Source organism: Egretta garzetta, unplaced genomic scaffold, assembly GCF_000687185.1.
Source record: "Egretta garzetta isolate BGI_Z169 unplaced genomic scaffold, ASM68718v1 scaffold51, whole genome shotgun sequence".
In the NCBI taxonomy this organism is placed as follows: domain Eukaryota; kingdom Metazoa; phylum Chordata; class Aves; order Pelecaniformes; family Ardeidae; genus Egretta; species Egretta garzetta.
Window position 1 is genome coordinate 4,689,649 of NW_009258549.1, and position 11,212 is coordinate 4,700,860.

At 51.3% G+C, this 11,212-nt stretch overlaps 1 protein-coding gene across 1 annotated transcript in view; it reads left to right on the plus strand.

Moving 5' to 3' along the window:
• SEPTIN3 (septin 3) overlaps nucleotides 1-8,832 on the plus strand; it is a 12,154-nt gene extending 3,322 nt beyond the window's left edge. Inside the window, exons 2-10 of the mRNA XM_009647874.2 lie at nucleotides 1,929-2,120; nucleotides 2,359-2,487; nucleotides 3,229-3,310; nucleotides 3,674-3,811; nucleotides 4,175-4,292; nucleotides 4,736-4,831; nucleotides 6,805-6,904; nucleotides 7,385-7,436; nucleotides 8,697-8,832. Coding sequence (XP_009646169.1) covers nucleotides 1,929-2,120; nucleotides 2,359-2,487; nucleotides 3,229-3,310; nucleotides 3,674-3,811; nucleotides 4,175-4,292; nucleotides 4,736-4,831; nucleotides 6,805-6,904; nucleotides 7,385-7,436; nucleotides 8,697-8,832 — 1,043 coding nt within the window. The remainder of the gene's footprint in view (nucleotides 1-1,928; nucleotides 2,121-2,358; nucleotides 2,488-3,228; nucleotides 3,311-3,673; nucleotides 3,812-4,174; nucleotides 4,293-4,735; nucleotides 4,832-6,804; nucleotides 6,905-7,384; nucleotides 7,437-8,696) is intronic.
• The last annotated feature ends 2,380 nt before the right edge of the window (nucleotides 8,833-11,212 follow it).

The following is an 11,212-nucleotide window of genomic DNA, read 5'->3' on the forward strand; positions in this document are numbered from 1 at the left end:
GAGGTGCTCCGAATTGCCAGCCTGACTCAAGCCAATGGTCTGTCTCATGCTCTGGTTCCCCCAGGGTGCTGCTGGCTGCTTCAGGAGAGGGCAATGATGGCTCGGAGTGTCCCTGCTCGGTGGGAAAGAGCAGAGGGGGTAGGGGGAACATTCTCCATCAGACCTCTCCCCTGCGGACAAGGTGGAACGGAGGTGGTACAAGACCCTTCATACGGTGGGATGTTACCCACGGTGCTGTGCACAGGTGGCTGTGCTGCTGTCCTCTCACACAGAGTGAAGAACCCTTCTCCCAGTTTAACATAAAAAGACTTCCCAAGCGGTGTAAAAGGAGCTGGGTGGAGGCACCCTTCTCCTTGCCAAGGGTTGCCTTTCCCCAAGGCCCACCTCCAGCATACGACTGTGGGATATTAAAGCTTATATATAAAATGTAATTTTTTCCCTGTGTAGAGCAGCCCTTTGTGTCTGCACAGGAGCTTTGACATGGGAATGCTAGGCAGGGTCGCCAGCCAGCCATGCAGCCTGTTGCAGCCTAACCTTGTCCTTGAACAAAATCTCTCTGACCTCTCCCCAACCCGTGTCCCTGCCTGGCCTGGCTGAGCTGTCATGGGGACCCAGGACTGGGGCTGTCAGTGTCCCCAGCCCCGTGACCTCTGAGTTGTCTTCCCTCTCCAAGAGGCATGCGTCACTCACTGAATGGCAGTCGCCTGCCCTGCTGCTCCTGTGCTCCTCTGCAGCCAGTGGATTCTGCTGAGAGGAGCAAAAAACTCCACCGAAATAATGGAAAGGGATAATTTAGTGTGAGATGCTTGAAATGTAGCGGCATCCAAAACAAGCGGAGTGCTTACCAAGCAAAACCGCATGCTGTCCCTGTCCTGGAAAAATAACCATCTAATGAGACAAAGCATGGGGGAGTCAAGTAATTAGAGTGGAAGAGGCTCTAGTTTGCAGCTGGTTTGTATATGAAAGGTATTTGATTCCCCTCTTCCCTTCATCTTCCTTTCTAGATTCATCCCTCACGCCTCCCTTCCCCACCAATTACAGCCTTTCTTCTGTGCCCTCTCCTCTCCCAACCTTTGGCTTCCTCCCAGCGGGTGGGAGCTTCTCACTAATGAGACAAGAGACGGACATAAATGCATGAGGCCCACCCCAAACAGTGTGTGCCATCACCCAAAAAAGAGTTGGGGAGGCCGGAAAGCCTGCAGGGCCTTTCTCTTTGCCCGTTTGTTTTACATGGAAGAAGTGAGGAGGAGGAGGCGAGGATGGAAAGGTGCAGATGATTAGTTTATTGATCACGATGATTAGTTTCTTGAGCATGACAAACCCCATCGATCTATGGGCAGGAGGCAAGCGCAGAGGTTGTGGCCGTGCTTTGCACTTCCACCATTGCCTTCTTCTGAGGAACTCAGCCTGCACAGCACAGCCAATAACGCAGCTGCCCCGGCAAGGGCCAAGCTTGCAAGCCCTCAAGGTAAACCCCAAACTCTGTCTCAATGCTGGGTCTTGTCACATGATCATTTTTGAATGTCTGTTCCATTGCAGTCTTCATGCTAAACCTGGGGGGGCGAAATACTGGTGGTCCTGGTAAGAACTAGGAGACAAAAATGAGGAGACACACACAGAGCTTTGGGCACCCAATTAGGAGCCCAGCCAGCTTCACTGGGTCTGCTCCTGCTAGCCATCAATATGTTACATGCTCAATGAGCCCCACTTCTCCACCTCCTCATCTGGAGTGATACATAGAAGAGTGTGCTGGAAACTCAAGTAGATGTTCCTCCATGAAGAGCCTTACTGCTAAAATCTTGCCACTCTGTCATCTTCAGTAGCCCTTGAAATGGATGCTCAAAGTTGCCCTCAGCCCTCGTGACAGGTCAGCAGGGAGGTCCTCATTACACCTCAGTGATGATTTTTCAATCTTTCTCCCCATGCAGGGCCAGTGGAGAGCAAAAACGAAGCAGCCATGTCTGAGCTGGTCCCAGAGACGCGACAAAAACCAGTTGTACCGATGAAACCCATGGGCATTAATACCAACTTGCTGGGCTACATCGGTATTGACACCATCATTGAGCAGATGCGTAAGAAAACGATGAAGACAGGTTTCGACTTCAACATCATGGTTGTAGGTAGGCAGGGACAAACTGGGAACCATGGCCAGGGTCCTATGGGGCCAGGTTGGGAGAGCAAGCCCTGCAGGGAGGGCATGAGGGAGCAGACAGTGCTTGCTCTGGGGGAAAGGAGAGGCTGCACAAAGCAAGGAGTCACCTACAGCCCCTTCCTATGCCAGCCTAGATCCATCCCCTGGGCCTGTAGCCATCACCGAGCTGTGGCAGATGTCATGAACTTCCTCTTTGCAATCCTCAGGTCAGAGTGGACTGGGAAAGTCAACGTTGGTGAACACCCTCTTCAAATCCCAGGTGAGCCGCAAATCTTCAGGCTGGAACCGGGAGGAGAAGATCCCCAAGACAGTGGAGATCAAAGCCATCGGGCATGGTAAGAGCCAGTCTGCTAGAGTAGAGGCAATACTGATGCTTCAGCACAGTCTTGCAGAAGACCCCAGTAGTCTATGCAAACAGTTCTTCTGGTATTAGGCAGCCCTTTCTCCATGGGAAGATAAAGGACAAGTGCCCATTTTAGATGGCCTCAGACCCAGCCAAGGCTTTTCTTAAACAGCAGTGCCACTGATGCCACAGCCAAAAGCAAGGGGTAGAAAAAGTTATAGATATTTCTTCTGCCAAGACATTAGTTTCTATGTGTGGATTTAAGCCTTGCTGTCAGTCATTCCCACCTGCAGATGCTTAATGATCTACACAAATTGCATTGATGGGTCCCATCCCAAGCCTGGTAGAGCACATCTCCTCATGGCAAAGCATCAGCACAGCTTCTACAACTGTGCAGAGTAATGAGCATCATCTCAGATTCAGGATGATGCATTGGAGGGGAGGACAATTTGTATAAGGTAGGCACTACCTCTGGGCCACAGACTGAGCACAAATCCATTTTCCTGTGGCAGAGTGGTATAAGGCAGCTTTGGTGCTGAGGTTGCCAAAATCTGGGGTCAGAAATGCAAGTGGAGGTCACACCTGTTGAGGCATGACCAAGCCTGGCCTGGTCATGCTTGCTGGGCAGGGATGGGGGCAGAGCGCACTTGTTCCCTTGTAGGGCACTGAGACATGTTTCATGACAGAGCAGATCCCCAGGGAGGCATATGATTGTTTGCAATTTCTTCCTCAGTCATTGAAGAAGGTGGTGTCAAAATGAAGCTGACAGTGATTGACACGCCGGGATTCGGGGACCAGATCAACAATGAGAACTGGTGAGTTTTACATGGTCAAGGCCTTGTGCCACAGAAAGGGCTGGAGTTAAGATGGTATATGGAGCCACTCTCACCCACTTGGCCTGGAAAGCGTCTGGGATCCCACTCAGGGGACTGGTAATGGGAACGTGGAATTGTGAACACCATGGGTCTGTGTGCATGCTCGGGGATACGCACACATCACATAGCAAGTGTCTGCCATGCCCAGTTACAGAAACTCCCAAACATCTCTGCTGATGGTGAGATGCTTGTGGGGGGATATTTTTTATGCCTGCTTTGCTGCTGTCAGAGCCGGGAACACTGTAGGCAGGAACAAGAGGAGATTTGTACCTGTCTATTCATCTCTCTCTCCCACCTTAACAGCTGGGAGCCTATTGAGAAATACATCAACGAGCAATATGAAAAATTTTTGAAAGAGGAGGTGAATATTGCAAGGAAGAAACGAATTCCAGACACACGAGTGCACTGCTGCCTCTACTTCATCTCCCCCACGGGCCACTCGTACGTACAAAGTCCCTCGACCTTCCTCAAGCCCTTGGTGCCTCTGTGCCAGACATGTACCCTGCACTGCTCCGTCTCAGCCATGGACCCAGGGGTCCTGCCTGCGGGGCTGGCCACTGTTTAGCTAAACCTCGGGTGCTGCGGGGCTTGAAAGGGTCTGGGATAACAAGGGCAGGAGAAACGCCACTGTTTTTTTGGGAGAGGGCAGGGTGCACGGGAAGAAGGAGATGAGAGCATGGTGGCAGCAAGTGGGGTACATACAAGGGAGGTTTCATTGGCGCCCTGACGCTGGGGGAGTCACTAGGATGAAAAGCAAGGAGGGTAAAGTGACCCCTTCCATGTTGTTTCCCTCTTGGGCTGCAGCCTGAGGCCTTTGGACCTGGAGTTCATGAAACATCTCAGCAAGGTAGTGAACATCATCCCGGTTATTGCCAAGGCTGACACCATGACCTTGGAGGAGAAGACTGAATTCAAACAAAGAGTGAGTAACTCCTCTCCCGCATGGGATCCTTCCCTGCCCGGCTTGGAGGTGGGAGAAATGAGCTGTATCCTTCTTCCCACGACTGCAGCGCTGTCCCCAGGGCATGCACTGAGTCCAACGCTGGGTTGGTGTGTAAGTCCTGAAGATGCAGCTGTTTATGGCTCTGAGGGCATCTGTTAGAGGGGAAAGAAACGTGTGTATCCCTGTGACATCTCGTGATATGCTCCATCATGGGAACTGCAGAGCCAGACAAGTCACTGTGGTTGGGGAAGAAAGACTCATCATTGCTGCCATGTGCCCTCACTTTGCTGCACACTTCCCTGGGGACAATCCCTCCAGCCCTTGCCCGCTGGAAGGATGTCCCAGATGTGTTTGCCTGGCTGTCCCACCTGCCTTCCCTTCAGGTTTGTGTTGCTTTGTGCTCAAAATGTCTCTCTGCCCAGGTGCGCAAAGAGTTAGAAGTAAATGGAATCGAGTTTTACCCCCAGAAAGAATTCGATGAGGACTTGGAGGATAAAACCGAGAACGACAAAATCAGGGTAGGAAACATTTTATTGTGGGAGGGGAAGGGGGCATGAGGGCTGGTCATATTTAACGAGTGTAAAACAGACATGTGTCACTAGAAGATTTTATGTGCTTCATGGCCCCTGAATGGAAGATCCAATGGATGTAAGGGATGGTCGTTCCTCATTCCTCGCTTAATTTGTCCCTGTTGTTACTACAGGGTGCTATGAAGGCTGAGTGAGGAAGGACTATGTTTCAGCTCCTCTTGCTGAATGCTCTGTTTGGCCTCCTTTAAGTAACAAAGGGGCCTGGTATGTGGCTGATGTCCAGCCTTTCTTCCAAACAACTGCCCCATGAGCCCTCTCATCTGCTGACCAAACTTGACCTGAAAAGCAGTCCAGTTCTTTGCTCCCCCAGCCCCTGTGAGAAGACTTGTCCCATTCATCCTTCTTCAGAGCTGTAGAAACTGTCTCCTAATTTCCAGCCTGTGTTTGTTCCTGGACAGGATTATATCTGTGTTCTTGTGTCAACACTGACTCAAGCAGTTCTCCTACCTAGCGGTCCCCTCCACCACTCAAGGCATTTATAGAGAATACTATTGTCCTTTTGCTGACCTTCAGGTCAGCTAAAGGAGACAAGCTCCTTTGGATGAGCTTCCCATTCCTCGGTAGTCCATGCTCCTTTTTTCTGTGTCTGCTCCGGTTTGATTTGATTTGCTAGCACTGGCTCTGGTGCCCCATGCTCCTCTGTCTCTAGTGAGATCTGAATTGCTAAGCCGGTGGATCACATGTGCTTTTCAAAGTCGTAGCAGAAATTCTTGATGTTATTCCCTAAATGCTGCTCTTTGTCCTTCAAACTTACATCTTTCCGGACAATAGCCCAGTCCTTACATCTTTCTGGACAATAGCCCAGTCTGACTTTATATTGACAACACCTCTTGGCTTTGTGATGCTAGTGCATTTAATTATCCCATTCATCTTTTTTGTGGCTAGGCCATTAATGAAAATAGATTGGCCTCCATGGCAGTCCTCAAGAAACTCCAGGAACCTTTCTTTGCAGCCTGACACTTGCCCTTTCAACTTCCTCAGCTGTCACAGCCCCAACAGAAATTCCCACCTTTCCCCTCTTAATTAATAATTTCCCATTTGGCAATACATCATACATTCTGGAGGTGACTAGAAGGGTTTTGCTTCTTCTCCAAACTGTTACTGGTTTTGAGAAGGGCACCACATTTTCTTCTGCACTTCAGCATCATTGCCCTAGGTTTGGATAGTCTCACACATAAGAAATAAATTGCTTTTTAACCTCTATTCCTGTGGCAATTACAGTCCCTTCACAGGCCCAAGGACATCTATAAAGCAGAGTAAATCCATGAACACCTGCACAACCTTATGGACAGCAGGGTCTCCTGTACCCTGTGCTCTGGAAATGGATGGTTTCTCCCTGTGCTTAGAGATACCTGGGTTCCCCAGTAGCCTCACCTACTGTCCCACTTCCCAGGAAAGCTGCACCGCTACCCCATTTCTGGCCTACTACTATTTCAGCCATTGAACTTGTTGAATGTTCATGTCCCTTGTTGGGGAGAATTATTTTGAGTCCTCTCCTTCTTCTGGTGAAGAACTACAAACTTGGTGAGAAATACTCACCACAAACTATGAGCAGCCCTGGGCTGACAGACCCTCTCCTGGTTATGCCAAGGTACTTCTTCTCTGGACATCCCCCTCTTCAGAAATGCTGGAGGTGGGTGCAGAAAAGCTCTGCCCCACGCTCCAGAGCCCTTGGCACTGCTGCAAGCTACCCACTAAGCTTGGGGCGTGCAAGGGCCCAAAATGCTAGGGATAGAACTGACAGGTGAAAAGGACAGCCAGTGAAGTGTTGCTGTGGAGAACCTCTTCCCTTGGAGAAGGCCTTGTGTTTGGTGACCTAAGAGGAGGAAAGGTGGATGGGGAATAGTGATGGTGCTGCTCTCTGGAATGTGTTCAATAGGTCTCTCCATGTCTCTCCCCAGCAGGAAAGCATGCCCTTCGCAGTAGTGGGCAGCGACAAGGAGTACCAAGTGAATGGCAAAAGAGTCCTGGGCAGGAAAACACCTTGGGGAATCATTGAAGGTAAAAAAAAACCCTTGTGTCTGGGAGCTGAAAGTATCTCTGCAGGCCCTGGTAATAGACAAGGGTCCAGATAACATGTCCCATGGCTACCTTCCCATCCTTTTTGTGATAAACTTCTTGAAACCAAGCAAGAGGAGAATTCTCAAATAGCTCTGCTGGGAGGGAACTGCCATGGTCAATGCGGTAAGGCTACCACCAACCGGCAGAAGCTGGAGCCACTCTGAACACCACGGTGCGTGAAGCTGAGCTCCTGAGGTTGCCTTGATTTTCAAATGAAATTCACATGTGACTGCTCAGCACCTCTTAGCCTGTCTCCTCAGTGCCTGACAGCGTGGCATTCAGACAACTCTCTGTCCTTTCTGAAGTATGCAGGCTCTGCCCACCTGGAACATGCCCCATGGCAATGACCTTCCCATGCTCTGTAACCACAAAAGGGTTGTTGAAAAAATCAAATGTAATAATCACTTGCTTTCTTTTCAGTGGAAAACCTCACTCACTGTGAATTTGCCCTACTTCGAGATTTTGTCATCAGGTAAGGCCGTGGTCAGGCACCAGTTTGCTCTTGATAGGCAGGGAGTCTTCCTGAGATCCTCTTAAAGTGAAATAAGCCCTATGGAAAGGAGAATAAAGTACATTTCAGGCAGTGAAAGCTTATGTGGGGTAGGGTTGGGTTGAGTTAAGGGGTAGATACTCTAGTGCCTCTCTTAGTGACATGACCACTATGTCACGTAGGTACTAGTTTTCGTGTATGAGCTGGATGCCTGGAGAAAAGCAGGGTACTACCACCCCCCTTATATCCCATTAAGGATATCAGGTTGTAACAACTTCCATTTGTTGCTGACAACAGGTCTGGGCTGGAGTCAGTGAGAAAAAGGCCACGAACCACATCCTAGACCGTATGTCCTACCAGGTTGAGGGATGTGCTGGAACATATGACCTGGAAGTGAAAAGCTCCGTATTTCACTCAGCTTTTATTGTCCTGTCTTATTTCTACACTGTTTCATGAAGTTGTCTCAGCACAAGTAGTATCTGCCCCAAATTCTGTAGAGGAGTTGCAGATCCAGGGTCACCTCAGTTTCCTATGAATACAACAAGGTTTTAAAACAACACCAAAAATAAGAAAATAAGGGAAACACACTTCAAAGCCAAAGCCTGTGTCTCATTCCACCTGTGGGTATGGTGGTACTGAGACACTGGCCCAGTTACAATGCTTTGACATCACCCTACTGCCCTCTTTTTGTTCCGCGACACCTTCTGCAGCAGACCTGCTTTCCTTAACTAAGTCTTCCAGTAAAAACTCCCTAACCAAGTGATCATCACAAAGCATATAGCAATGCAAGCCCGCAGGCTTTCCATGGAGGTTTGGGATGATGCTCACAGCAGTGTCCTGCAGGTTATGGTCTGAAGTGGACCCAATACACCCTCCTGGTGCTTCCTTGTCTCACCACTGCTTCAGATGAGACCGTGTCTGCTGTGACACAGGAGGAGGGCCAGTAGCTGTCCCACTGGCACAGGTGTGAGAGGGGCAGGACACTGGCAAGCACAGCCAAGGATTTCAGCCGATATTGTGCATCCTGCATATATGTTCTTGAATGCTGATGCTCCAGCTCTCGCTTGAGTATGGTGGCACCCATGCCATCCATGCGGAAAGTACAGTCATTAGCCAGACTGATGGAAGAAAACTTCCATTTATCTTGGGGAGTATAATGATCATCAGAAGATTAATATGGACCGCGCTGATATTGGTTATCGTAGCCTCTTTCCAATCCCATCTTCACTTTGCCCGCTGCAGGACCCACCTTCAGGACCTAAAAGAAGTGACCCACAACATCCACTATGAGACCTACAGGGCCAAGCGGCTGAATGACAATGGAGGGCTGCCCCCCATGACTGTCGAGACAGAGGAAAACCACGAAAGTAACCTGTGAACGACACACCCCCCTCTCCCCGCTGTCACCCAGTGTCTCTGGATATGACAACCCACCCCTGCTACCCTTGACTCTACCATGGGCCTGTCTCTGCAGCATGTGGTGCATCCTCCATGTGCGTGAGAGGATGTGAGCGTGAGTGCGTGCGTGGGTGCATGTGCCTACCTATGTGCCGGAGAGGGACCAAAGGCGTCTCCCCTGTCCTTCCCCCAGCGTGTCCTCATCCTCGGTTTGTTTTTTGCACAGCGGACTGTCCGTCATCTTCCTTTCTCTCGTTTCTGTGTCTCAGCTGTGTGTCTTGCCCGGGGGAAATAGGGATGGGGGGGAAGGATTTCTGGGGGCAGGAAGGCTTCGGAGGCGGGAGGTGTGGGGCATGCTGTGGTCCTGTTTTTATCACTTGAAGACATGGCAAGGAGAGACTCCAGGAGAGACAGTGGGGCTGGTGCATGCAGCATCTTCAAGCGATGGCAGCAGAGATATCTCTTGGGTCCTTGGTGGGTGGGAAGGCAGCTGGTTGGTCTGAGGGCATGGTGGCCCAGCATTTTATCCCCATTTCTTGCTGTGGCTTCACAAGGGGAAATGGCAGCTTGGAAGTGGATAGATGGGAGAAGTGACAGACTGACATGTTTTTGGTTCAGGGGAGGTGACCAGTGGGAGGCGACAGAATTAGTTCTTGGGCTGAGAAGCATCAGAGTACTTGGGGGAAATAGCCATATTTTCCAAAAGAAGCAAAACCCAGAGGAAAAGAATGTGTTCCTGCTGCAGAGGGTGCATCTGCCCTGCCCATCGCTAAGATCAAAAGCCACGCTTGCGTCACAGGCTTTTGATCCTGTGCGGATCAGACCAAGCCGTCCTGAGGTCATCCCACCTCATCCCCCATTGCAGCCATCTCCCTCCAGCAGCACTGAGCAGGTCCCAGATGAACCTTTCCCCCACAACATGGCCCCTCTGCTGTGGGAAGACAGTGCCACAGGGGGTCCCTGCCAGGAGCTCCCCCAGGGACAGCCCCATTCGGCACTGGGCCTTTGGGATCTTGGAGGAGTGGAAAGAGCCGTGGATTAAGAAGCACTGGGACAGGGTGTCTCCCTGGGTCTCCACCGGTGGTGCGAACACAAGAGATACCTCCTCCTCACTGAAATGGCTGCATCTGCTCAAGCAGTCTCAGCTCGTGCTGCTCCTCCGCCCTCCTACTGATCTCCCAGTTTCCATGTCTTCCTCTCCTGTGCTTTTTGTCCTCGTTCCCTTTTAGCTGTCCATAGCTTCCTTCCTTCCTTTCTTTCTGAATCTCATGTTCTCTGCCTTCAACCCTTTCTGCCTCTCCTTCGTTTCTCCAAGTACTTGAATCTTCCCCTTCTCCAGGCTGTTTCCTCCCTCTCCCAAGCTCTCACACCTCCTCATCAATGTGCTTTTGTGTCCCATTGAGGAAACATCATTTTACCTTCCCCTGGAGAGGACGGGGACAGAAGGTAAAGCTGCAGGAGCAGAGAGAGGCACAGCTTTACTGAAGACTATATGCTTGTGTCTAGCTGGTGTCAGCTCTTTTCTGGATGTCCCTGAGCCAGGTGGAGAGCATCAGGGCTGGCTGGGCAGAAGGGAGGAGGGGAGAAAATCATAGACGTCCTGAGTTTGGCAGTGTCTGCCTGCCACCTAGCATATCACATGGCTGGCAGGCATTGTCACCTCCAGGAGAACAGCTGGTTGCATTTAAAATGCATGTGCAGAATGCGATGGCACTCTATGGCAGCACTGCGGTGGGTTTGGGATGGGGGTTGGAAAGGCTGGTGCCGGAGGAAGAGGTCCCAGAGAGGGAACAGCAGAGGAGGACTTAAGCCAGGACTGAGGTTGGCTGACAGAGCTATACAGGGGCCAGGGCTGGGAAGAGGGTGCTCCAAGCCTTAGCAAACCCATCTAAGAGCATATGTCCACCTTGTGGCTTTCTCTGGTGCTGTCACTGCAAAGCCAACATCTCTTCACTCTCGCTCCCACCTGTCCGCACAACTCGGCCATTCCCAGCACCGCTAGGATGCGAGGGCCATACCGGCCCTTCGCAGGCCTTTCACCACCCACGTTCATGGCTCCTGGTGTTCCCGTGTGCAGCGTGGGCATACAGCCTCACACCCGCCTTCCCACCCGCACCAGGCCTCCTCGGCCCCACAGAGAGTGAAAGCCTCGTCACTGGTGCCAGCAGCTGTACCACGGACCCCACAGTCACTGGTGCCAGCAGCCGTACCACGGACCCCACAGAAACCGTCCTGCTCCGCGCCCCCCCCCCCCGCCACCCACGCTGGCCATCCACAGCCCAACGCGGGGGTCAAAGTCTCCTCCCAGCTTGTCTCCACCAGCCGGCCCGGCGTGGAGGGGTGTCCCCAGCACCACCGGC